Raw genomic sequence first — 22,196 nt, 5'->3', positions numbered from 1 at the left:
TTGTTTTTGGTTGGAAAATTTGATTGGTTTAGTTTATGTAACTTAAGTCTATCACTATTCTTTTTGTTTTTTTTTTTTTACTTTTCAAAGTTAAATTCTATGAACAAAATAGAAATTTTGTTGAATTTATTTATGATTTCTAATATTATAATTGTTTAGTTGATTTTTAAATTAAGAAAAGTACTTCATAAATTGTAAAGAAAGTGGAACTATTGATTTCAAGTCAATTTTTTCATAGGTTGTAGTTTGTAAGTGAATTTTTAAGTTTTTAACTTTACCTAGTTTAATGATTTAGTTAGGTTTGTTTGATTTTAGGAGACTAGTGACGACCTAGTTTTTCCTATACCAATTTTCGATAGTTTTATTTGAGTGTCGATTTTGATTTGGACATTCCTTTTGTAATTTATGAGCTACTCGAGGTTGACTAGATTAAAACTCGGAAAGAGTGAATTAACTTGACTCGGTGAAAGCTTTGACAATACTCGGTCAATACTTAATTCAAGTGAGCTCGAATTAGCTCGAGATTGACGCGAGAAGTTGCGAGTCAAATCAAGTCACCCTAACTTAAGCTCGAACTTTACTCACATATATCATTGAAACTCCTACTACCTACACTTTCAAGTTTTGAACAAATTTTCTTGTTTTTATCTCATCTTATATTCTTTTGATTCTTTTTTTCTTTCTTTTTAAAATGATTTATTTTGTTCCTTATTCTCTCATTTCTTTCGGTTGCAGGAGACATTGCTTTTTTTTTTCCTTGTGCTAGCAACTAGAAAGCGCTTGAGTAGTCTCCTATTATTGTATTGATATTCTTTTACGATCTGTAAAGTCCAATCGAATCATTTTATTGTTTGTTATTGTGGACATACTAATTTTTGGATTACTTTTTTAACTATGATAAGAAACAAAAATATACTTTGAGTACAAAAAAAGTACTCTTGATTTCTCCCCCTACAAAAAAGTATCCTTCATTACCATGGATAAAAAAAAAATCTTAATGTCATTTTAATTACTTATATGAGAGTAATAAGATGGTAGTGTAGTGGGTGTTTGGATCCTTTAGAGTTCTAAAACAACTATTTAACGTAGAGTCTGACTAATATAAAACATTGAATAAAAAAACAATGACTTAAATATAATCTTTCTGAAATCCCCTTTATTTTTTTCTCATCAAAATCCACACCCCAATTTTTCCCTCCCACAAATATGAGTCCTTAATTTTTAAATCAATGGCTCACACACCTTGTAGAGTTTTTAAAATCAAAACTATAGAAGATCCAAACTCGTGTAGTGGTTTATATGCATATCTCTACCTTTAATACTTGAGGTTGTATATCAGAGAATTGATTCCCTGCTCAATTTTTTATCTACAAGAGTTTGGTAGTTGTTTGAGATAAAGAATCTGATTCAGTCTAAAGAAGTCTTTCCGCGTACCTTTTGGAATGGATTTTGTAAAACTTTGATCTACCAGCAATATGGCAATATGTGCAAGCGGATTCTTGTGGCACCTTCCCGGCGTCATGATCATGGATCTTATCTTCTGATCGACTTTTTCGAAACGGAGCATTAGTTGCTCTTCATGCTAGCACGCATAATAGAGTAATATAATCCTCTAATTTTTTTTAGGGTTATACTATATGCAGCCCTTTACTTAAAATAGTAATAAGTTGTGATTTTATGGAAAATTTTTGCATCAACTGATGTAATAAATGATCAATTAATGCAACTTATTTTCCTTTTTAGCTTCTTATATAAAACCCTTAGAGCTGCATATAGCTTTTCCCTTTGTTTTAATAGATATAGCATACTATCCACAGTGTTTGATTAATTAGAATTTTTTAAAATATTTCTTTTACTGAAATATGATTGAATAGAGTAATATAATTCTCTAATCAAATTATAAGATGAAGCTGATTTTAATTTTTGGAGCCGTACAAGTATTGATATTTTTGTTTATCATTCTAGGTAGGGGGGGGGGGAAGGGGTAATAACCCCTCATTATTTTGAGTTGATTGCTTTGAATACCATCCCTAATTAATATATGGCATCAATTTTTCTTGACTAGAGATGATTTTATGGTTGTCATAACTACCTCTTTTCTCATATAATCTGATATTCCCTCCAATAAAATAATTGTGGCTCCGCCACTACTGATACACATACGAATGCATGCTATAGCATCAATATTTAAGTAATAACTAATAAGTAAGTAATTTAATTAATAATTGTAGTTGTAGGTTTAAATATTTAATGCATAGTCGCATAAATTCATGTCTTAAATTTATCGTGTAGTGTGGACGGATAAAAATGAAAAGAAGCAGACATAGATCGATATAATAGTTATGGATATAAAAAGACAAGTTGTCCAAGAGAATATGTTCTTTTGTGGAGTAAAAATCACAACTTTGCCCTCTTGGCCTCTTCATGGTATATATGTATAAATAGATACAAACATCATCCAGGAGAGAACAAGAAACCATATCCTAGTAGCAAAGTTACTACTAAAACCTACGTGCTAATCTGCAAATTTTAGAAATGGCTCAAGCAGTTGCTAGCGTGAGTACTTGGCTTTCTTAGTCTTTCTTTTTTCTATATTTCTCTTTATGCAAAGTTGATGAATAAGTATTTCTATTCTCCAATCTATTTACCCACTATTAATTGTCTTATTTATATTTTTGTTAGCATGTATTAGAATTATGGTAAGTATATTATATTATATTAACATGTAATTATACTCATTTCCTTATTAGTCTAGGACTCTAATATAATATACTTACCATACTCTAATAGCATGCATGCATGCAAATTTTAGTTTTCTAAATGTTCTTGTAAACTTTCACAGGGGCAGGTGATTGAACAATACGGGCCGTATGGTTCTCAATTGCCGGAAAACTATCGCGTTCAACTTGCTGATGGTGAGCGTTTCACTACACTAACAGTGGACAGTGGATACATTGTGGATGGAATCAGATTTGAGATAGCTAAGCCTGATGGAAGTACCAGGACTGTGCAGATCGGTGGCACTAGCCCACCAACCAGCACACACTTTGTTAATCAGGTGAATACATGCATGTATCTTCATGTCTTTGGAAACTAATAGCATTTTTGCATTCATTTAGATCACTATCTAATGCAAACTTTTTATTTTTTTGCTTTCCATCCATACATGCATGTATCTATAAAACAATAGATTGTGCTCAAGGATGGTGAATACCTAACCGGTGTTAGTGGAACATATGGAAACGATAGAGATCGGAAGCAAGTTGATGTTGCGACATTGAAGATTCAGACCAATTTCAATCCTCAAGGATATGGACCATATGGACAAGGAAAGGATGTTGATAATTTAACTGCTTTTTCATCGCCAAACATAACTGATGGTCCTGTTGTTGGAGTTTTTGGAAGGAGCGACGGCTATATCGAGTCAATTGGACTTCTCGTGAGGAAGGTAATAAGATATAATTTCCTACTTTAGATATTCTAAATTTCATGTTACATCTGAGTATTATTGCATGTCTATAGTATAGTATATCAAGGTTATATTCTTGCTCATTTGGAGGCTATACATGAGCAAATATATTAAATAAGCAAAATGAAGATTATACTCCATGCATATATATATATCACTTTTGTTTTTCTTATGTATCAGCTATAAAATGAGCCTGTTACTAAATATATAAAGGAGATTTTCCTTACCTTTTCATCCTTATTTTTCCCTACCTAGCTGCAGGGGTGGCTTTTAGCATGTTCAACATGTTCTATGGAACAGGGCCCCTTAATTGCGAGGGCTCCAAAATAGAGAAAGTTTAAGTAGTAAAAAGAAAAAGTTTATCTACTTATTTGGACTTTTTTTTTTCATAATATGATTATGTGAAGTATGGATGAGCTATTACATTATTGAATTCTTCAAATACGAGATCGCACAGAGCCTCTATATAGTTCGAGACGGGCCTGCCTAGCTGCATTATTAATTTTATTTTTATTACTTTTTATAATTATAGCTAATCCTTTCATTGGTCTCCATGTCAAATTCAGGAATTTTCGAGCGCTAATTAATGACGTTCTCCAAGTCTTAGGCTACTGTATTCAGCCAATGGGGATATCTACTATTATTTTTGTTTCCAATAAGCCACAATAAGAGAATTTTTTCCTTGGATAATGCAAAAGTGGGTTTTAATTCCCAAAATATGCCCAAAAAAATTAAAATTCCCTGCGTACCGTCCACGTAGGACGGCACGCGAGAATTTCTTTTTTTAGTAAAACCGCTACTCGGAGTAGCGGTTTATAAGTGTCGAGATTTTTTTTTTTTCAACTTAGGTAAAACCGCTACTCGGAGTAGCGGTTTATAAAAAAAAAAATATATATATATATATATATATATATTTTTTTTTTTTTATAAACCGCTACTCCGAGTAGCGGTTTATTATGAAAACTGATATCTGCTTACCATATTTTTGCCCAGGTAAACCGCTACTCAGAGTAGCGGTTTATATTTATAAACCGCTACTCAGAGTAGCGGTTTATATTTGTAAACCGCTACTCAGAGTAGCGGTTTTTATTTGTTACGTTGTTGGTAATTTATTATTTCAACTTAATTAACATATATATATATATATATATATATATATATATATATATATATTATATATATATATATATATATATATATATATATATATATATATATATATATATATATATATATAATCAATATTATGGTGTCCAATCTGCTCTTGAACGCTTCAAACTCCAATGTTAAAGTCATACTACCTCTGTTTTTATTTAGTTGCAACATTCACCTTTTTGCACAAACTTTAAGAAATGAGAAAAGAGAATAAATTGACCCACTTACCCTGCTACTAGTACTGTAATTAAATGGGGAGAGAGTAGGTGAAGTAAAGGTAATATAGTCAAATTATCCCAAAAGCTTTCGTAAAAAGGGAAATGTTGCAACTAATAAAAAACACCTAAAAGTAGAAATTGTTGCAACTAAATAAAAAAAGAGGTAGTATTATAATAATTAATACTTCCTGCGTTCCATAATAAGTGAAACACTTCTCTAAAAAAGCTCTCACATAAAAAAGAGAAGTGTTTCATTTATTATGGAACGGAGGAAGTATTATCTTATTGTGCCTTTGAATAATTAGTAAATTAATCCTAATTTTTCTTTTACATTTTGTACTATAAGTCTCTTCTATAAAACAGTGGTAGTTAATATAATGCTTTCATTTGTAAAATAAAAATAAAAATATAATGCTTTCATTTTACCATTACATGGTTTGTAAAATAACTAGTTTTTTTTCTCGGGCGATGCCTCGGGTCAGTTACAATAATCAGATATGTTATTATTTTTTATTTCATATTTTATTCTACTAATACTTTTCGTAATTTTTGTCCATTAAGAAATTGAAAAATTCACGTCACGACGTGATAAGTAAAAAAAAAAAAAGCTTTGAGTTTGTAAACAATACCTTAAAAAGAATTGTGGTAAGAGAATCTGACATCGAATTCTCTTGGAAGTTACGTAATAAGATTGTTAAAGATGTACTCTCTCCATTTTATTTAATTGTACTTTTCCTTAAATGGTTGTTTTTTTAAAATTTCTGCATTTTCTTATTTGGCCCACCATAAATTGATACTTTTATATTTGTTTTTCTCTTTTTCGACCCAAAAATACTATTTTTCACGTTTTCTCATTATTTTACATTAATACACTCTAATTTGAAAGTGACATGGCATAAATGGTTGTGCATACAACAATAGCAATAAAAAAAATGGAGGGAGTATATACTTGTTAAGTCTTTTTAGTTAATTACAATTATTACAAGACTTTATCATATTTTATTTCAAACATTAAACAACAAAGTCATAGTGTATTGATGGTTAAGCGCTTACTTTTCATTTCAAAGGTCACGTGTTCGATATCTTTCACTTACACATTTTTTTTAAAAGTGAGAAGTATACATGAACATAAACCATTTGCATTAGAAATTTGAGGAGAGTGCCATGTGGCACATAAACGTTCTTTCGCACGCCTTTTAATATATTTCTATAGATATAATAATATAAGGCGGTATTGTTGAAAGAAAAAAAATATTTCTCCTTATACTTCATGCATGTAGAGTCTTGTTAGATACGTCGTCTCAAAATGTATTTTTATAAAATCAATCTTTTACAATTTTTTCTTATGCATAATTATAAATATTAATTAATGCTAAAAATTATGTATTTTGGCAAACATGCCAAGTCCATTTGGTATATCTATTAGAAAACATAAGAAAATCAACCTAAGGCTACACAATTTGGTTGACCAAGAAATGAAATGATAGTTAAAAGAAAAAAAAAAAGAGCAAACAAATTCAGTTTTGTTAACCCACAAGCTAATTGTGTGCCAATTCTTTCATTTGTTGTTATTTATAATGTCCCCCTCAATTTCTAAAATTATTTTTAAATCACATATGTTAGAAGTTATAGATCAATTCACCAAGCTACTGAACTGAAGATGATGAAGCTGAATTAGATATCCATTGATGAATGATGATACCATCTTGAGAGAAATGTAAAAGGTAAAGAGAGAGAGTGTATGTTTGTGACAATTGAATGTACAATTGAAGAGTGCATCTAATATTTTAATAATTTATTTCATGGCATTTGAGTTTCTTTTACAAAAGAACCGGTAGTTCATAAGATGTTACGTCATAATTACACCCAAGAATTTATGATAATTTTATTAAATTGATGGAGTAATTCCTACTAACAACCTCAAATAATTGAAATGGAAATTTCAGGAAATTCAATCTCAATATGAAAAATCAAAGGGTATCTTTCAATAATTACATTAGTAGTCCATTACTATAGTTATGAGACTATGTGAGGTCGTGGAATGTATATAAACTAGAATTTTAGCCCTGGTGACGTCTCGGTTAGTTCCAATTATTAAATATATTAGTATCTATAAATTTCATAATTAATTTTATTAGTTTTTCATAATATTTTTGTCTAGTGTGACATTGAAAAAAGATGTTATGGCATGATAAATTGTTTGAGAAACTTTTAAATAATTGGGGACAAAAATAACAATTTTATGAAACTAGAGTAAGAGAATGTTATTAGCTAATAAAGTGTTAAAAATCAAAAAACTTGTCCATGTCTCTATAATTACACATAATTATAAGACTTTTTACTCTGAAACATTAAGCATTGAAATTGTAGTGGATTAATGGTTAAACTCTCACATTTCATTTCAAAGGTCATGTGTTCAAATCATAGTAAAAAAATATTTTAATATTTTAAAATGAGATTATAAACATGTGTATTATAAGTTTGAGAAAAGTGACACGTGACACCGTTCCTTTGAGAGGAACGCTTTTAATATATTTTATTGACAAGTCACTTATACTTTCTACGCTTTTGAGCATTAACGTATTTAATTTTTTTTTTAAGGTAAGATGAACTCTCTTGCAAGGAAGGGGGGGAATTTAAGAATCCCTCCTTGCAAGGGGTAAGACTCGATCCCTTGACCTATGGGATCGGAGATGATGTTAATACCACTAGGCTATCACCTGCTGCTCTATTAAAGTCTTTAATTGTGTATTTGTAAATATTATAAGAAGTTAATATTCGAAAAATACACATTGAGATTAATGAAGCAAGATCTTACATGTATTCAAACGTATAAACTATAGATGATGGTCAAATGGATGATGATAAATAATGCCAAGACACGCAATGTATTATTCTATGTAGTTGAATGGGAATAAGAGGTCCATATGTCATAGGCCCACTAAAAAATAAAGATTCGCTTTTCATAAATGCAACTTACTGATATAAAAAGCTTATATGCATCTAGGGTGGCAATCAGATAAGATAACACGTGAGCTATTCGAGGTCCATTCGGTCAAAACTCGACTCGAGATATTGACAAGTTGAGTTAATTTATTTGAAAATCGACTAAAAAACTCGTGAAAAGCTCAAGAACGCAATTATCATATACTATATCCATTTCCTATTAATCCACTCACTTTATACTTTTGGCGGTATTAATATACTTACTTTAACTATCGTTTATGATTTATACTTAAGGAAATATATAGTCAACGTGTTAGATCCCTCTCCACATATAATTTTCAAATATCAACTTTTCATAATTTTAACGTGTTCGTAATTAAAAATACTAATGGTCAATGCTCTGCGTAGGCAAGTGTGAAAGTCAAACTGTGTAGATTGAAAAGAAATAGAGATAATACCACCTAAAGCAAAATGCTTAAATCCTACTTTAGGGGTGTCGAGATGAGATAACTTATGAGGTACTCGAGATTGACTAGATTAAAACTCGAAAAGAGTGAACTTGACTCGGTGAAATCTTTGACAATATAATACTCGATCAATACTTAATACAAGTGAGCTCTACTTAGGGCCTGTTCTCCCCAACTTATTTTCAGTTCAGTTCAGTTTAGTTTAGTTTAGTTCAGTTAGCTTCCATTCTTTTATAACCATTTTGTTAAATATTATTATTATGCTGGTCTAATTTACTTTACTAATTACTCTTATTATTATTATTTATTTTTATATCATTATTATTAAGTATTATTATTATTATTATTATTTCTATATATTATTTTTTTTATTATAGATTTACTCATTATTACTATTATTATCAGGATGAACATGGTTTAGGTCAAAAGCATAAATAAACCCACGTTTTTTAGCCCATAAACCAATCAAATCGCGTTAAAACGGTTAACTCCCTCCGTTTCCTAAAGATCTTCCTTGTTACTGTTTCTACATATACCAAGGAGGATCCATTTTTATGGGGTGTGGGGTGGGTAAAGTAGGAGAGAGAAAGGGGTTAAGATAAATAAACAAATAAAAAGAGGTTAAAGTGGGAGAGAGAAAGGGAGTAAAATTGAATTAATAATATAATGGTGGACCATATGATAGCTAGGGGCATGAGAGGGTAAAAAGGGGAAAGAAAATTCCAAATAAGGAATAAAGTAAAAGAGGGAAGATCTTTGGAAACGCACATAAACGGAAAGAGGAAAGATATTAGGAAACGGAGGGAGTATGATGCAATTTTGTGCGGTCCGACCCAATCATTATTTTTTTTACTAAATATTATTATATTATTAAATCTAATTATTAAAATAGTAATATTAATTTACTTCACAGATATTATTGTTATTATATAATCATCATCAGATATTAATATATTAATATAAATAATATAAAATAATTATTATTAATTATCAGTATTATCAATAATAATAATAATAATAATAATAATTATTATTTATTTATAACTATCATTTAAAATAATACAAGATACTATTATTATTCATTATAATTATTATTTAATATTCATATTATTATTGTTTAAATATTATTATTATGTTTATTACATTCAATTTATTTCAATTAAGTTTAATTCAATTTCGATATAATTCAATTCAGTTCAGTTCAATTCAATTCAACTGTTTTATGCCAAAGAGAACAGGCCCTTAGCTCGAGATTAACGCGAAAAGTTGCGAGTCGAATCAGCCTAACTTAAACTCGAACTTCACTCACATTATTGACCCTCCTACCTACACTTTCAAGTGTTGAACATATTTTCTTGTTTTATCTCATCTTATATTCTTTCGATTCTTTTTTTCTTTCTTTTTAAAATGCTTTTGTTCCTTATTCTCTCATTTATTTCGGTATTGCTTTTTCTTTTTGTGCTAGCAACTAGATAGAGCTTGAGTAGTCCTCTATTCTTCTTTTTCTAATTGATAAGTCACATGGAAGATTATTTTGCAATATTTTCTTTGGTAAGACCCACCTTATCTATACAAATATATTAAAAGGCGTGGATAAACAAGAAACTGTGCCACGTGGCACTCTTCTTAGGAAGTTTTAATTCATGTAATCCATGGACAATACTTTTTTTTTTAGAAATTACGTAGTATAGAGTTTGATCCCGAAACCTCAAGTACATATACTAAAGTTTTAACCACCAGGCTAAGTTGTATTTGCTGTTATTATCATAAAGTATTATATTAATAAATAAAATATTTTTTAACCCGAGGCATAGCTCGGACCTAATAACTAGTTTGTAACTTAAGAGGCGACTCTGTAAGTTAAAGAGGTCACTCTATAATTTAAAGGGATTACTTTTAGATAATGAATTACTTTGTATCTCAAACTCTAATTGTTTCTTTTTTAGCAAAATGTTACCTTCAGCGGTCGTAAATGAGATTTTTTTGATTATCTTTTTAATTCATGATAACTATTTCCTCTTGCTCCAGGTCTTATCTATAAAGAGCAACCCCGTCTTCACGATAATAATTAAAAAAATATAGCACTAACTGAAATCAAATTTAAATATATATACTTCCTCCGGTTTTTTTAGATGCTACACTTTCTATTTTAGGAAATTTTAAATTAGATGTTACACTTTTGTTTTGTGTAATAACTTCTCTCTATCTCTCTCCTATCACATGTTCACATGGGACCCTTTTGTTTTCTTTCTATCTATCTCTCTCCTCTCCAAAAATTACCTAGGAGTCCGTGATTTGAAAAGTGTAACATCTAAAAAAAAACGGAGGAAGTATATTATTGTATTAATAGTCTTTTACGATATGTTAAACTCAAATCTAATGATTTTATTAGTTGTTATTGTGGTCATGCTAGTTTTTGGGTTACTTTTTTTTATTTAACTATGATAAGAAACAGGAATATACTTTTAAGTACAAAAAAGTACTTTTCATTTCTCCCCTTACAAAAAAAAGTACCCTTCATTACCAATGGATAAAAAAAAATCTTAATGTTATTTTAATTACTTATAAGAGAGTAATAAGATGGTAGTGTAGTTGGTGTTTGGATCCTAAAGAGTTCTAAAACAACTATTTAAGGTAGAGTTTGACTAACATTAAACATTGAATAAAAAAACAATGGTTCAAATATTATCTTTTAAAATCCCTTTTATTTTTTCTCATCAAAATCCACACCCTAATTTCCCCTTCCACCAATATGAGTCCTTGATTTTAAAATCAATGACTTACCTTGTAGAGTTTTTAAAATCAAACTATACAGAATCTGAACTCGTGTAGTGGTTTACATGCATAGTTGTACCTTTAATACTTGAGGTTGTGGATCGGAGAATTGATTCACTGTTCAGTTTTTATCTACATGAGTTTATTAGTTGTTTAAGATAAAGAATCTGATTCAGTCTAAAGGAGTCTTTCCGCGTACCTTTTGGAATGGATTTTGTAAAACTTTGATCTACCAAGTACCAATATGGCAATATGTGTAAGTGGATTCTTGTGGCACCTTCCCGGCGTCATGATCATGGATCTTATCTTCTGATCGACTTTTTCAAAACGAAACATTAGTTGCTCTTCATGCTAGCATAAGAGAGTAATATAATCCTCTAATTTATTTTAGAGTTATGCTATATGCAGCCCTTAGGGTTGCATATAAGACATAGATACACTATATAAAATGGAAATCAGTTGTGATTTATGTAATTTTTTTGCATCAACCAATGTAATAAATGATCAACTAGAATTTTTTGCACGCGATGCGTGCTTGAATTTTTTTCAAAAAAAAAACTCGATTTTCTTCGGCATAGGAGTCAAACTTTGAACATTAGACATACGAAGTATAATTGTTTTTGGTTGCAAAATTTGATTGGTTTAGTTTATTAACTTAAGTCTCTCACCATTCTTTTTTTTTTTTTTTTTTTACTTTTCAAAGTTAAATTCTATCAACAAAGAAGATATTTTATTGAATTTATTTATGATTTCTAATATTATAATTGTTTAGTTGATTTTTAAATTAAGTACAATACTTCATAAATTGTAAAGAAAGTGGACACTTTGATTTCAAGTCAATTTTTTCATAGGTTGTAGTTTGTAAGTGAATTTTTAAGTTTTTATAAAGTTTCCTCATTTTAGTGATTTGCATAAAATAAATTATGCAATTTTAGTGATTTTAGTGATTTGCATAAAATAAATTATGCAAATTTTGGAGCATAATCCAACACACCCCTTTGTTCCAAAATTTGTAGGAGCCAACATTAAACATTATGCATGTCACAATCTTGATTCTTGGTAATTCTTCCCACATGATGGACCTTAATTTTTTTTATCTTCATGGAGCACTTCTCTCCATTAACATGGAAGCACTTCTCTTCCTAATGTGATGCACTTCTCATCACCGAACATTTGTTGATGCACTTCTCACTAACACCATCTTTTGTTGATACACATTATCACCAACACCTACCATATTTTAATTTGTTGATGCACATTATCACGAACCTTCACTCAATGAAGCACTTCTCTCCATAAACTCATTTTGACGTTGCCTTGCAAATTGACTAAGTCCACGGCTTTAATTTCGGAAACCGTCTCTGCGTTGAGTACGACTTCCACACACTCGTAAAGATTACTCGATCTTCAACTCAACAATTTTTTATGCCCTCTTTTTTACTGGATTAAAATTCATTTTCATGGGCTAAAAGGGAACCCAACAACACATCACACCCAACCATTACTTTCATGGTTAAACACAAAAAATTTCACCCAAACAAAAAAATTGCTCACAAACAATGAAATCAAGCTGCATTGCTCGTTTCTTTTTACCCAATCTTGTTTTTAATACTCTCTTCCTCTCTCTATCTCTCTCTTTTTTTTTCTTTTTTTTTTTGCTTCATCTCTTTCCCTTTCCCAGATCTAACCTGGAGCTCTTGATACCATGTAGAATTTTTAGAGGAGAACAAAGAGAAACTTGGAGAGGATTATACATCAGGCTAGATCCAAAAAAAAAAAAAAAAAAAAAAAGTAGAGAGAAATAAAGAAGAAAACGACGAAGAAAAAAAGAGAATTAGAAAGACTACATTTTTATATATTTTTCATGTACTCACTTAATGAATAAACAAAACAACCTTTAAATAGGCATATAAAGCACTACTAACAACATGTCCACTATGTAGCCCACTACTTGCTTGCTATCCCACTAGCTAGACCATTATCTAGACCACTACTTGTTAACCCACTAACTATTATTAGCAACTAATCCTAACTATTAGGAAAACTTGACTAATTTTGGAGCATAATCCAACAAAATCCACACCCCAATTTTTCCCACCCACCAATATGAGTCCTTAATTTTTAAATCAATGGCTCACGCACCTTGTAGAGTTTTTAAAATCAAAACTATAGAAGATCCAAACTCGTATAGTGGTTTACATGCATATCTCTACCTTTAATACTTGAGGTTGTAGATCGGAGAATTGATTCCCTGCTCAATTTTTATCTACAAGAGTTTGGTAATTGTTTGACATAAAGAGTCTGATTCAGTCTAAAGGAGTCTTTCCGCGTACCTTTTGGAATGGATTTTGTAAAACTTTGATCTACCAATATGGCAATATGTGTAAGCGGATTCTTGTGGCACCTTCCGGGAGTCATGATCATGGATCTTATCTTCTGATCGACTTTTTCGAAACGGAGCATTAGTTGCTCTTCATGCTAGCACGCATAATAGAATAATATAATCCTCTAATTTTTTTTAGGGTTATACTTTATGCAGCCCTTAGGGTTGTATATAAGACATAAATACACTACTTAAAATAGTAATAAGTTGTGAATTTATGGAAAAATTTTGCATCAACTGATGTAATAAATGATCAATTAATGCAACTTTTTTCATTTTTAGCTTCTTATATACAACTCTTAGAGCTGCATATAGCTTTTTCTTTTGTTTTAATAGATATAGCATACTATCCACAGTGTTTGATTGATTAGAATTTACTAAAATATTTTTTTTTACTTAAATATGATTGAGTAGAGTAATATAATCCTCTAATCAGATTATATCAAGATGAAGCTGCTTTAATTTTTGGAGCTCATACAAGTATTGATATTTTTGTTTATCATTCTAGGTAGGAGGGGGGGGGGAGGGGTAAGAACCCCTCATTATCTTGAGTTGATTGCTTTGAATACCATCCCTAATTAATGGCATCAATTTTTCTTGACTAGAGATGATTTTATGGTCGTCATAACTATCTTTTTTCTCATATAATCTGATATTTCCTCCAATAAAATAATTTTGGCTCCGCCACTACTGATACACATACGAATGCATGCTATAGCATCAATATTTAAGTAATAACTAATAAGTAAGTAATTTAATTAATAATTGTAGTTGTTGGTTTAAATATTTAATGCATAGTCGCATACATTCATGTCATAAATTTATCGTGTAGTGTGGACGGATAAAAATGAAAAGAAGCAGACATAGATCGATATAATAGTTATGGATATAAAAAGACAAGTTGTCCTAGAGAATATGTTCTTTTGTGGAGTAAAAATCACAACTTTGCCCTCTTGGCCTCTTCATGGTATGTATAAATAGATACAAACATCATCCAGGAGAGAACAAGAAACCATATCCCAGTAGCAAAGTTACTACTAAAACCTACGTGCTAATCTGCAAATTTAAGAAATGGCTCAAGCAGTTGCTAGCGTGAGTACTTGGCTTTCTTAGTCTTTCTTTTTTCTATAATTCTCTTTATGCAAAGTTGATGAATAAGTATTTCTATTCTCCAATCTATTTACCCACTTATTCTAATTGTCTTATTTATATTTTTGTTAGCATGTATTATAATTATGGTAAGTATATTATATTATATTAACATGTAATTATACTCGTTTCCTTATTAGTCTAGGACTCTAATATAATATACTTACCATACTCTAATAGCATGCATGCATGCAAATTTTAGTTTTCTAAATGTTCTTGTAAACTTTCACAGGGGGAGGTGATTGAACAATACGGGCCTTATGGTTCTCAATTGCCGGAAAACTATCGCGTTCAACTTGCTGATGGTGAGCGTTTCACTACACTAACAGTTGACAGTGGATACATTGTGGATGGAATCAGATTTGTGATAGCTAAGCCTGATGGAAGTACCAGGACTGTGCAGATCGGTGGCACTAGCCCGCCAACCAGCACACACTTTGTTAATCAGGTGAATACATGCATGTATCTTCATGTCTTTGGAAACTAATAGCATTTTTGCATTCATTTAGATCACTATCTAATGCAAACTTTTTATTTTTTTGCTTTCCATCCATACATGCATGTATCTATAAAACAATAGATTGTGCTCAAGGATGGTGAATACCTAACCGGTGTTAGTGGAACATATGGAAACGATAGAGATCGGAAGCAAGTTGATGTTGCGACATTGAAGATTCAGACCAATTTCAATCCTCAAGGATATGGACCATATGGACAAGGAAAGGATGTTGATAATTTAACTGCTTTTTCATCGCCAAACATAACTGATGGTCCTGTTGTTGGAGTTTTTGGAAGGAGCGACGGCTATATCGAGTCAATTGGACTTCTCGTGAGGAAGGTAATAAGATATAATTTCCTACTTTAGATATCTAAATTTCATGTTACATCTGAGTATTATTGCATGTCTATAGTATAGTATATCAAGGTTATATTCTTGCTCATTTGGAGGCTATACATGAGCAAATATATATAATAAGCAAAATGAAGATTATACTCCATGCATATATATATATATATCACTTTTGTTTTTCTTATGTATCAGCTATAAAATTAATGAGCCTGTTACTAAATATATAAAGGAGATTTTCCTTACCTTTTCATCCTTATTTTTCCCTACCTAGCTGCATTATTAATTTTATTTTTATTACTTTTTATAATTAGAGCTAATCCTTTCATTGGTCTCCATGTCAAATTCAGGAATTTTCGAGCGCTAATTAATGACGTTCTCCAAGTCTTAGGCTACTGTATTCAGCCAATGGGGATATCTACTATTATTTTTGTTTCCAATAAGCCACAATAAGAAGTACTTATATTATATGAGTGGCCTCTCAAGCTAAGAGTGATTGTAATCATAAACTTGAGTGAATGTATTATTGTTACGTTGTAATTTATTTTCAACTTAATTAACATATATATATATATAATATTATATATATAATATATATATATATATATATATATATTAATATGGTGTCCAATCTGCGAGCTCTTGAACGTTTCAAACTCCAATGTTAAATTCATACTACATCTATTTTTATTTAGTTGCAACATTCATCTTTTTGCACAAACTTTAAGAAATGAGAAAAGAGAATATAATTGACCCACTTGGCCCTGCTACTAGTACTGTAATTAAATGGGGAGAGAGTAGGTGAAGTAAGGGTAATATAGTCAAATTATCCCAAAAGCTTTCCTAAAAAGAAAAATGTTGCAACTAATAAAAAACACCTAAAAGTAGAAATTGTTGCAACTAAATAAAAACAGAGGTAGTATTATAATAATTAATACTTCTTGCATTCCATAATGAGTGAAACACTTCTCTAAAAAAGCTCTCACATAAAAAAGAGAAGTGTTTCATTTATTATGGAACGGAGGAAGTATTATCTTACCGTGCCTTTGAATAATTAGTAAATTCATCCTAATAAGTTTTCTTTTACTATTTTGTACTATAAGTCTCTTCTATAAAACAGTGGTAGTTAATATAATGCTTTCACTTGTAAAATAAAAATAAAAATATAATGCTTTCAATTTACTATTACATGTTTTGTAAAATAATATAATAATATAAGGTGGTATTGTTGAAAGAAAAAAAATATTTCTCCTTATACTTCATGCATGTAGAGTCTTATTAGATACGTCGTCTCAAAATGTATTTTTATAAAATCAATCTTTTACAATTTTTTCTAATCCATAATTATAAATATTAATTAATGCTAAATATTATGTATTTTGGCAAACATGCCAAGTCCATTTGGTATATCTATTAGAAAACATAAGAAAATCAACCTAAGGCTACACAGTTTGGTTGACCAAGAAATGAAATGATAGTTAAAAGGAAAAAAAGAACAAACAAATTCAGTTTTGTTAACCCACAAGCTAATTGTGTGCCAATTCTTTCATTTGTTGTTATTATTATAATGTCCCCCTCAATTTCTAAAATTATTTTTAAATTACATATGTTAGAAGTTATAGATCAATCCACCAAGCTACTGAACTGAAGATGATGAAGCTGAATTAGATATCCATTGACGACATCTTAAGAGAAATATAAAAGGTAAAGAGAGAGTGAGTGTGTTAGTGACAATTGAATGTTTTCTAACCATTCAAAAGTACTACAAAGATAGGATCAATCTAACCCTTCAAAATACAAATTAAAGAACAACAATTGTAATTATTTTAACAAGTCAAAGAAAAAATAAATAACCAGTAATAAAGAACACACAAAAGACTTAATTTGAAACCAAAATCCTCGTAAAAATCCACCAAAACTGCACTAGAACGTTGAATTGATGGATGCGAGGATAGTACAAGTGAATTGTACGCATTAGGGTGACAAGGAGAAAATGTTCCACTTAAAGGAAATAAAGAGGACTGTTTGAAGATCTTGACAAATTCAAGACGACCTTGAGCCAACGCTCCTCGATGCACTTCTCTAAACAATTCAACTAATGTTATACATCCATCTCTAAAACCCGACAACACGTCACATCATTACTAACAAGCATAAATAGAGGTTGTTTTATAATGTCGCGCCATCATTTAAGCATGGGACGTTTAACATAAAAGATAGGATGGTAGGTAACAACTTCCTCCATAACATAAGAGATAGGATGGTAACTAATAAGTAATAGCTCTCCATTCTCTTGAGTTAGGGACTCAATATAACATCTTATATGTCACTTATGTTGTGGTCAGGTTTAAAGAGAACTGGTATTCAACGCAGAGTTGTTATTGGTATAGTTGTACGTAGCTCGCTATATAATTCTTCCTCTATCGGGAATTATTATTGTTAAAGGAGCAATTCAAGTTGGTTTTGTACCACCCAACAGTAAATTATTTGTGTTTCTTCTTCTACTTCAACATGCTATGCCACCAGTAATGAACTTAGGTACGTAGGAAAGCATTTTTTTCACCTTATTTCTTGCTTCAAGATTTTATTATTTTTTGTGTTACCTCAAACTTTCTACTTATATTGACCATCACATTGACAAAGGTCATGTATGTCTTACAATGTTTGTGTTATGCTTAAATGTGTCAGGCACAATAATGCAGCTATTTGGAGCTGGCAAAAGTGAGTGTTCGGTGATCATGTTATGGACTTACGCTTCAGCTTCTGTATTTCTCACTCTTTGGTCCACAATTTTTCTCTGGATTGTCACTTGAAAATCCACCATATATATATTTTTGATGAAGAAGTTTTTGAGAATGTTACTCTAGACCAACTTTGAATATTTTTTCTATTTTTACCTTATTATGTGATATGGGGTATACCAGTGCATCTTGTGTACATGGGATATTATCGTATGCTAGAGAGCTAAAGGTTAGGGATATTACCGTTTTTTCGCGGTTTGGTTTGGTTTGCGGTTTTAAAATTGCGATTTGGGTTATGATTTCAAGCAAACCGCGGTTTGCGGTTTGGGTTGGGTTTTAATTTTTGTAAACCAAAACCGCACCGCAAAGGCGCAAACCACAATTTTATAATTTTTTTTAAAAAAAAAAGATTAAATACACTTGACAAGGTGGCATACAAGTATAAAACTGAAAAAAGAAGTTTGAGGTAACGAACTTTAACACTTTTGATAAATCGTTATTTAAGTTTAATTATGAAGTCAACTTCATATCTATTTGGACTCTTATTAACATTTTTTTTTCTCTTAGATAACAAAATTAATGTTACGGGAAGGAAAAAAAAAATGGTTGAATCGCAAACCAAACCGCACCAAACCGTTTTGCGCAGTTCGGTTTGGGTTGGTTTGGGGAAAAGTGCGGTGCGGTTTGGGATGGAAAATTATCAAACCGTATATTTACAGTTTGGGTTTGGTCACATCCCAAACCGCACCAACCCAAACCGCGAACACCCCTACTAAAGGTTCGGGGACTTGATTCTATTATGTACAATATCATGTTCAACACCATTTTTGTGTGATACATGTACAAGTAATTTACCAATTGTTGACTTGTGTAGTTGAATTGGCTGACTTGCGAGAGGTGTACGTCTTGTAAGGACGGGTCATTCTTCTTAAAAGGGGAAAATGTACATGTAATTTAATTAAATGTACTAAAAATTGAAGAGTGCATCTAATATAATTTAATCATTTATTTCATCGCATTTGAGTTTCTTTTACAAAAGAACCGGTAGTTCGTAGGATGTTACACCTACCATAATTACACCCAAGAATTTGTGATAATTGTATTAAATTGATGGAGTAATTCCTACTAACTACCTCAAGAATTGAAATGGAAATTTCAGGAAATTCAATCTCAATATGAAAAATCAAAGGGTATCTTTCAATAATTACATTAGTAGTTCATTATTATAGTTATGAGACTATGCGAGGTCGTGGAATGTATATAAACTAGAATTTTAGCCCTGGTGATGTCTCGGGTTAGTTTTAATTCTCAAATTAAATATATTATTATTTATAAATTTCATAATTAATTTTATTAGCTTTTCGTAATATTTTTGTCTACTACGACATTGAAAAAAGATGTTATGGCATGATAAATTGTTTAAGAAACTTCTAAATAATTGGGGACAAAAATAACAATTTCATGAAACTAGAGTAAGAGAATGTTATTAGCTAATAAAAGTGTTAAAAATCAAAAAGCTTGTCCATGTTTCTATAATTACACATAATTATAAGACTTTTTACTCTGAAACATTAAGCATTGAAATTGTAGTGGATTAATGGTTAAACTCTCATTTTTCATTTCAAAGGTCATGTGTTCAAATCATAGTAACTACACATTGTTAATATTTTTAAATGAGATTATAAACATGTTTATTATATAAGTTTGAGAAAAGTGACACGTGATACCGTTCCTTTGATAGGATCGCCTTTTGAGCATTGACGTCTTTAATTTTTTATTTTTTTTAAAGATAAGATGAAGTCCCTTGCAAGGAAGGGTGGAAATTGGGATCCCTCCTTGCAAGGGGTGAGACTCGATCCCTTGACCTTTGGGATCGAAGGTGATGCCAATACCACTAGGCTATCACATGTGCTCTATTAACGTCTTTAATTGTGCATTTGTAAATATAATAAGAAGTTAATATTCGAAAAATACACATTGAGATTAATCAAGCAAGATCTTACATGAATTCAATCGTATGAACCACAGATGATGGTCAAATGGACGAAGAAAAAATAATGTCAAGACACACAATGTATTATTCTATGTAGATGAATGGGAATAAGAGGTCCATATGTCATAGGCCCACTAAAAAATAAAGATTCGCTTTCCATAAATGCAACTTACTGATATAAAACGCTTATATGCATCTAGGGTGACAATCAGATAAGACAATACCTGAGCTATTCGAGGTCCATCGGTCAAAACTCGACTCGAGATATTGACAAGCTGAGTTAATATATTTGAAAATCGACTAAAAAACTCGTGAAAAGCTCAAGAACGCAATTATCATATACTACATCCATTTCCTATTAATCCATTCACTTTATACTTTTGGCAGTATTAACATATTTTCTTGTTTTATCTCATCTTATATTCTTTCGATTCTTTTTTTCTTTCTTTTTAAAATGCTTTTGTTCCTTATTCTCTCATTTCTTTCGGTATTGCTTTTTCTTTTTGTGCTAGCAACTAGAAAGAGCTTGAGTAGTCCCCTATTCTTCTTTTTCTAATTGATAAGTCACGTGGAAGATTATTTTGCAATATTTTTTTTGGTAAGACCCACCTTATCTATATAAATATATTAAAAAGCGTGCATAAACAAGAAACTGTGCCACGTGGCACTATTCTTAGGAAGTTTTAATTCATGTAATCCATGGACAATACTTTTTTTTAGAAATTACGTAGTATAGAGTTTGATCCCGAAACCTCAAGTACATATACTAAAGTTTTAACCACCAGGCTAAGTTGTATTTTGTGTTATTATCATAAAGTATTATATTAATAAATAAAATATTTTTTAACCCGGGGTAACTCGGGTGTAATAACTAGTTTGTAACTTAAGAGGCGACTTTGTAAGTTAAAGAGGTCACTCTACAATTTAAAGGGATTACTTTTAGATAATGAATTACTTTGTATCTCAAACTCTAATTGTTTCTTTTTTAGCAGAATGTTACCTTCAGCGGTCATAAATGAGATTTTTTTAATTATCTTTTTAATTCATGATAACTATTTCCTCTTGCTCCAGGTATTATCTATAAAGAGCAACCCCGTCTTCACGATAATAATTAAAAAAATATAACACTAACTGAAATCAAATTTAAATATATATATTATCGTACGTAATAATAGTCTTTTACGATCTGTTAAAGTCAAATCTAATGATTTTATTATTTGTTATTGTGGTCATGCTAGTTTTTGGGTTACTTTTTTTTTTTTTTTGACTATGATAAGAAACAGGAATATACTTTTAAGTACAAAAAGTACTTTTGATTTCTCCCCTTACAAAAAAAAGTACCCTTCATTACCAATGGATAAAAAAAATCTTAATGTCATTTTAATTACTTATAAGAGAGTAATAAGATGGTAGTGTAGTTGGTGTTTGGATCCTATAGAGTTCTAAAACAACTATTTAAGGTAGAGTTTGACTAACATTAAACATTGAATAAAAAAACAATGGTTCAAATATTATCTTTTAAAATCCCTTCTATTTTTTCTCATCAAAATCCACACCCTAATTTCCCCTTCCACCAATATGAGTCCTTGATTTTAAAATCAATGGCTTACCTTGTAGAGTTTTTAAAATCAAACTATAGAGAATCTGAACTCGTGTAGTGGTTTACATGCATAGTTGTACCTTTAATACTTGAGGTTGTGGATCGGAGAATTGATTCACTGTTCAATTTTTATCTACATGAGTTTATTAGTTGTTTAAGATAAAGAATCTGATTCAGTCTAAAGGAGTCTTTCCGCGTACCTTTTGGAATGGATTTTGTAAAACTTTGATCTACCAAGTACCAATATGGCAATATGTGTAAGTGGATTCTTGTGGCACCTTCCCGGCAGCATGATCATGGATCTTATCTTCTGATCGACTTTTTCAAAACGAAACATTAGTTGCTCTTCATGCTAGCATAAGAGAGTAATATAATCCTCTAATTTATTTTAGAGTTATGCTATATGCAGCCCTTAGGGTTGCATATAAGACATAGATACACTATATAAAATGG

At 30.6% G+C, this 22,196-nt stretch overlaps 2 protein-coding genes across 2 annotated transcripts; both read left to right on the top strand.

Moving 5' to 3' along the window:
* The first annotated feature begins 2,520 nt into the window (after positions 1-2,520).
* On the top strand, positions 2,521-4,145 carry LOC125499049 (jacalin-related lectin Calsepa-like). Its single transcript, XM_048647453.2, has 4 exons — positions 2,521-2,556; positions 2,843-3,058; positions 3,191-3,448; positions 4,036-4,145. The coding sequence occupies exons 1-4, from the start codon at positions 2,536-2,538 to the stop codon at positions 4,054-4,056; spliced, it is 516 nt and encodes a 171-aa protein (XP_048503410.1). The 5' UTR covers positions 2,521-2,535; the 3' UTR covers positions 4,057-4,145.
* A 10,276-nt stretch (positions 4,146-14,421) lies between these two features.
* Positions 14,422-15,941, top strand: LOC125499048 (jacalin-related lectin Calsepa-like). Its single transcript, XM_048647452.2, has 4 exons — positions 14,422-14,505; positions 14,795-15,010; positions 15,143-15,400; positions 15,760-15,941. The coding sequence occupies exons 1-4, from the start codon at positions 14,485-14,487 to the stop codon at positions 15,778-15,780; spliced, it is 516 nt and encodes a 171-aa protein (XP_048503409.1). The 5' UTR covers positions 14,422-14,484; the 3' UTR covers positions 15,781-15,941.
* The last annotated feature ends 6,255 nt before the right edge of the window (positions 15,942-22,196 follow it).

Source organism: Beta vulgaris, chromosome 6, assembly GCF_026745355.1.
Source record: "Beta vulgaris subsp. vulgaris cultivar EL10 chromosome 6, EL10.2, whole genome shotgun sequence".
NCBI lineage: Eukaryota > Viridiplantae > Streptophyta > Magnoliopsida > Caryophyllales > Amaranthaceae > Beta > Beta vulgaris.
This window is presented reverse-complemented; position numbering and strand designations above follow the sequence as displayed.

Excerpts from the sequence above, each read along its gene's own strand:
- LOC125499048 (XM_048647452.2), top strand. The coding sequence starts at position 14,485 with ATGGCTCAAGCAGTTGCTAGC. Across the intron at positions 14,506-14,794 it reads TGGCTCAAGCAGTTGCTAGC|GGGGAGGTGATTGAACAATA; the intron begins GTGAGTACTTGG and ends AAACTTTCACAG. Across the intron at positions 15,401-15,759 it reads TTGGACTTCTCGTGAGGAAG|GAATTTTCGAGCGCTAATTA; the intron begins GTAATAAGATAT and ends TGTCAAATTCAG.
- LOC125499049 (XM_048647453.2), top strand. The coding sequence starts at position 2,536 with ATGGCTCAAGCAGTTGCTAGC. Across the intron at positions 3,059-3,190 it reads GCACACACTTTGTTAATCAG|ATTGTGCTCAAGGATGGTGA; the intron begins GTGAATACATGC and ends ATAAAACAATAG. Across the intron at positions 3,449-4,035 it reads TTGGACTTCTCGTGAGGAAG|GAATTTTCGAGCGCTAATTA; the intron begins GTAATAAGATAT and ends TGTCAAATTCAG.